General features: G+C 36.7%; 1 protein-coding gene across 1 annotated transcript; it reads right to left on the bottom strand.

The window, feature by feature from the left end:
* Positions 1-2,997: 2,997 nt before the first annotated feature.
* On the bottom strand, positions 2,998-4,440 carry rh50 (Rh50-like protein). The gene has a single exon (XM_041782650.1). It carries the CDS (start codon positions 4,438-4,440, stop codon positions 2,998-3,000), a length of 1,443 nt encoding a protein of 480 aa, XP_041638584.1.
* Positions 4,441-6,000: the final 1,560 nt, after the last annotated feature.

Below are 6,000 nucleotides of genomic sequence, written 5' to 3'. Positions count from 1 at the left end.
TTCAGGGGTGCATTCAGGCAAGTGCAGGCTGTCTGGAAGATGTAGCTTTACATCACTGAAAATTGTATCCTGTACCAACGTCAGGGTAAAACTCAGACCTTAGCAGTAGCACAGTCACTCAGGTACACGGTAATGGAGTTATGTCATTCAGTTCCTTGGGCAGGGCACATTGCATTCATGCATGGCAATACTTTTCACGTAGGACCAGATAGGTTTAGATATTTTTTCCCTTCATAAATAAACTCATCACATAGAAACTGCATTTTGTATTTTCTTGGGTTGTCTTTGAGAGATGTTAAGATTGGTTTGGTGATCTGAAACATTTTAGTGTGATAATTATGCAAAAAACTCAGGAATCAGAAAGGGGACAGATACTTTTCACGGCATTGAATATTACATGAGTTAATTTAATCAAAAGAAATGGTGACTTGACTGACGGATTAAATTGTTTAAATATCTTTAATAATTTTTGTGTTTCAATAATATGTCCAAGTATACTCTATGAAAAGTTATCAGTTTCAAGAGCAAGAAATATTCGACAGTTCTATTCAATATTATTACTGACCTCACTGTTCTTCTCAAAATAACTGAGTAAGAGGGGCAGAAGTGATTGATGTCGTTCTCCAATGGTTCTGATTCAAACGGTGCAGTTTTGGTGGGCCCAGTTACTCTCAGTCTGACCAGACTTAGGACTACAACAAGACTACAAAGTCATTTTAAATGAAATTATTTTTTTTACATACATGGCAGTTACAGAGGCAACACCTATGCACACTGTAAGACTGAACAGATGAAGGCTGTTAAAAACAATAGGTTGTGTTAACTTAAAAATCCACAATAGCTATTTCAACTGTATTTTTCTGAGTTGCTGAACACATTTTTAGATTTAGGTAAACAGCACTCAATCATTGTAGTTATTTTTGTTCCCGAATGCCTATGGGCATTAGACACTTTTGCACCATGAGTGAGGTCTCTGACTCAGTGGGACAACTTCCACCTGTAAGGGGCAACTGGAATAAACAGTGATGGTAAAGTGAAGATGATGAAAGGGGACATTGTGATTCAGTGTACTTTTCACTTAATGTCATTTGTAGTCACTTTAATTAGACTACCTTGGTAGGCAATGCCTACTAGGCATTAATATTCAACATTGAAGTATGTGATAAAAAATAGGGAAAATTGCAGTTAATATAGAACATATAGCTTTATGAAAAGTAACCAACATAACCTGACATTGATATATGAGTAATGATTACTCAAAAAAATCCATTCCAACCACACAAAACTATAACGAAATCAGTTTTAACAAATAATTTGAGCAGTGTGTACTTAATCCTTTTTGTATGGTTGACAAAATATTTCAAAGAAATTTACTCAATTTAATTCAGCAATTCTATTAACTGAATTTATGTAGACATAATTAAAAATATAAGTTAGATTTACTCATGATCAATTATTTGTTTTTCTTAATTCTGCTTTTTAATCTACTCAATATTTTGAGTGTATAAATGTTTCACTGATTTACTAAAGTGAAGTGCACTACAATAATTTAGAGTGAAAGCAGGTCCGTATCAAAACTGGAAGTCAGTTACCCACTGAGACAAAAACTGGTTTAAATGTTAAATAGTAGAATTTTAGAATGAGATTGAAAGAGTGCGATTAATCAAAATTAATTACAGAAATCTTGAGATTAAAAATGCTAATCTTTTGACAGCCCTAATTATATTATATTATATTATATTATATTATATTATCATTGTCAGTATGATTATATTACTGCACTTTAACCTTAACGTTTGCATTTGACTTCCACGGTAATATTTCACATCATTATCTTTGTATTTATACCCGTAAAATAAAGATCACACTTTTCTGTAGTGTTTTACCAGATGAATATGTGTCTTTCCCCACTTACATTGCACATATTACATCTTATACCTTTATCATATTGGATTATTCCACACTATCTTGTGTTCATATTAATATTGAATAACTCACAGCTCTTAACAGTATCACATTTCATCATCATCAGAGAATGGCAGTTTTATGTACCTTCTTTTTCTTTCATTTTGATTTCCTTGTATTTTTTAAAGGTGTTGTGGGTTTGAAGTGTAAATTTCATTAACTGACCACAAGGAGGAAAAATATGATCAAATAATGTATGCTAATTACTCTCACAGTTTAAGTAGCTTTGTTACTTCAGTTGGAACACATGTAAAAGTTCTCTGTGCTCTTACTTTTACAGTTTTAAGAATAAAATCCACAGATTAACACCATCCTGGATTGACTAGTCTCATCTTCACTTCTTCTGTTTCAAAAGCTAATTTAAATTTGTAAAGGCATATAGACACATGTCCTTTATTATTATGTTACTTTAATTATCAAATCTACCAGTAATGCTATCTTTCTCAAATTATCAACATATGCAATTAATTGCAATAAATTAATTGCAAAGTATATAATTAATTTTATTAATCGCCTGACTACACTATATTGTTTTAAACGCCTTTCCTTTGTCTTGTGTTGTGCAGTGCCAGAGTCTCCTTTCTGGGTATCAATAGCAGTATTATCAAATCTAAACCTCTTTTTTAAATGTGTTTCATATTGCAGCATAATAAAAATGACCACATTTGCCAGATGGTTTAAAAATATAAGATAAAATGTCAAGAAAAAACAAAAAGTGTATTTTCAAAATAATTTATTTCAAATTGAATTTATATAATACAATATTATACATTATTATGCATATCCTTCTATAAGTTACTGCCATTTTTTCAATTTTAAATAGAAAACTTTTAATGCAACAGAAAACATCTTCAGCTACGATTTAAGAAACAGTCCGCTCAGCCCCAAATATATTCACTTCTTCCACAGATAAAATGATCAAACTAGCATTTACAACACTTTCAAACAGCAAGGATAAATATCTACATTCTGAAATAGTTTAGTTGACAGTGATTTTTAAGAAAGGAATGACTATGAATAACTTTCTTTAGCTCAGCCTTTGGTCTCAGGGTTCTCCTTTACGTTTTCATCATTGTTCATGGTGACCTTCACATCTTCTACTCTCTCAAAGTCAGAGGGTACATCAAAGAAAAGTTCATCATCGAAACAGTCTTCATCAGACGGGGACGCCAAGAACGGCAGGTTCATGATTAAGCCAGTGATCAACCCACCAATTGTAGACGCTGCGATAGTGGAGAAGATAGCTGCCACCTGGAAGAGAGCTTGTTCCTGTGCTGTACGACCCAGGCCGGGTTTCAGCCCTGGGATCAGTTGCTGCAGCTCCAGCAGCTTCGGATCTCCCACGGGTGGGGCACGGTGGGAGAAGATCTGGTACATGCTGGGCCCGTAGGTTTCCTCGCTAGCTAGAAGAATGGCACAGATTCCTGCTGTGGATGATATGAGGCCGGTGAGCCCATGGAGGTTGTGAATACCACACTGGTCTTGAATCTTTAGGCGTCGGGCCATGAAAGGGGTCAGGTACCTGTATCCGAAGAAGCAGGCGGTACAGCCCATGATACCAAGAGCATAAGCAGCAGCAGGGGAAATCATCATGTCCACAGAAGCTCCCACTGTCACACCACCTGCCAAGGTTACATTCTGAATGTCAGCCATAGTGAGCTTGCCTCTTTTGTTGAATACGGCAGAGAGGGCAAAGGCCGTCATAGTGGATGAGCTTAGACCGATAAAGGTGTGGAGGATCGCTCTGTGTTGATCATCACCTTTAATGGTCAGAGCAGAGTTGAATGAAGGCCAGAACACCCAAAGGAACAGGGTCCCCAACAGACACAGGATGTCAGATTGATAACTTGTGATTTCTTTGGCATGCCCCTTATTCAGACTGGGCCGAAACAGCACAAACGTGACCCCAAGACCAAAGTAGCAGGCATACAAGTGAATCAGAATGGACCCCCCTGCATCATTGATCCTGATGTACTTCAACACGGCCCACTCTGTCACAGCGAAGAAGGGGACCTCCAGCAGAGCCATGACCAGCAGCTGAACCGGACTGGTCTTCCCGATCACAGCACCAAAAGAGATGAGGATCACAGCACAGGCGAACTCTGCATTCAGCAGGTTGATGACTCCCAGGTGAATTTTTCCGTTGCTGAAGAACTGGAAGAAGCCTTGAATCAGGATGGCCCACTGGATCGTGAATGTAGCAGTGAGAAAGTTAAAGACCATCCCACTGAAACCGTAGAACCTGAAGAAGGCCAGCAAGCAGCCGAAGCCTACGAAGATCATCACCTGCACATCTGCAAAGTATGGATAGTCTCTGTACAGGGAGTTATCCATTGGGTTGGTTTGGTTGTTTTGCAGCTTAGCGTTTGCATTGTCGTCGTAAGTGACAAACACAGCGTAAAGAGCTAAGATGGTAACCTCCAGCACTGCTATGAAGACTGGCAGGCGGACCCTAAGACTTGTAGACGCACTCATGGTGATCACAGCTCACATATGCTCCCCCTTCTGCAGAAACACCACCATTTATACCTCTAGTTTATCAGATAAGAGATGCTAATGGCATTGGGCAAGGAGCATAACCCCACCCAGGACAGGACACTGTTATTTAACACCTCAGCACATCAGTACGGACTGTACTTTAAACCTTCACAATCCTTGAAATTCTCTTTTCTCTGTTTCTCATCACAGTTGTATCACACATGGAGTGTATGATTGTAAATGTCAGTGGCATGATTCCAGGTACAAAGGGGAAAAATTAAAATATCACTTTTTGACTTTATTTGACAACACTAACCCTCAGTAGTTCTTCAATGTGAATTTTCTTGCCTTACAATTAGTTTGAATTCAATTTCTGACTTTCTCTGCCTACAAGAAGTGTCACTAATGTGTGTCTTACAGTTGAAATGTGATAATACACAGTGACAACTGTTTATTTTCTCTTTTTACATCAAATTAAAGCTTAAACACAGAGTTATTTCTTTGACATTAAAGCTTCCACATGTTCTCAATTCAAAATGTTATAGCCTCTTTAATGTTTAGATTTTACGGACAAAGATTTGGTGATTGAAAATAATGATTTTGTACAGAAAAATGTCAAAAGTGAGATCTTTATTTTAAAAATACTCATTTATGTAACATTAGTTAACACAATGTATATATTGATCAAACCTGAGAGAGAGTGTTCTTGCCATACTTTGTCGTTTAATCATTTACCTGATATTAGAACACTATCCATCACCTTGGCTTCATCATGATTACATTTCCCCAGTCATTAAATACTGATAAGGAATGTGGATCATTGAGTATAACTCTTAACTTATCTCTAACATTATATAAATAAACTGATTTTGGCAAGTTTATTTATCTGAACAGATAAAACAACACTTCAAAATATAAACTCAAATGTTCAGAAACACGAGGAACAGTAAAATGCAGCTATCGCTCAAAGATTATTTGTAAGAAAACTATTGAAAATCTGATAACTGCCCTCATATCTCCAGAGATTTTCACTCATAAAAATACCACGTCAGCTGTGGCAGACAAACTAGGCAGATTTTTAAATGAACTTTTAGCTGGGTTGTAACACTTTTAAGCTTAGAAAAACTACTTTAAGAATTAATGCATGACCTTTTGCCTCTATGTGATAGGGGTAAACTGCAATTACTTTATTATGAGAAAAGATATATTGGAAGGAAATGCATACCCAGACACTAAAATTAGGGAATGGGCCATTATTGTGTTTGCTTTTTTTGCTGAGTCTGCAGTGTTGGTCAAGTACTTCTTGCTTTTTACAAGATTGCTAGAATCAGTCTTAGTGGACGCTTCATATTTGACTAATGCATTAATGAACATCAGTATTCAAGGACTGGCTGAGCATTCACAAAGTGTTCAGACCCCCATCACTTTTTCAGTGCAGCCAGGTGCTACAATTCACTTTCCCCTCATTAATCTACACTCAGTACCTTATCATGACAAAGTGAAAATTTATCCAAAGAAAAGAAGAAGAAATATCACATTGCCATGAGTATTCAGCTC

Source organism: Cheilinus undulatus, linkage group 3 (assembly GCF_018320785.1).
Source record: "Cheilinus undulatus linkage group 3, ASM1832078v1, whole genome shotgun sequence".
In the NCBI taxonomy this organism is placed as follows: Eukaryota; Metazoa; Chordata; class Actinopteri; order Labriformes; family Labridae; genus Cheilinus; species Cheilinus undulatus.
Note: the sequence above shows the minus strand (reverse complement) of the source record. Positions and strands in the feature narration are given on the sequence as shown.

What these genes read in the sequence shown, in the direction of transcription:
- rh50 (XM_041782650.1), bottom strand. Translation starts at nt 4,440, where the DNA reads ATGAGTGCGTCTACAAGTCTTAGGGTCCGCCTGCCAGTCTTCATAGCA.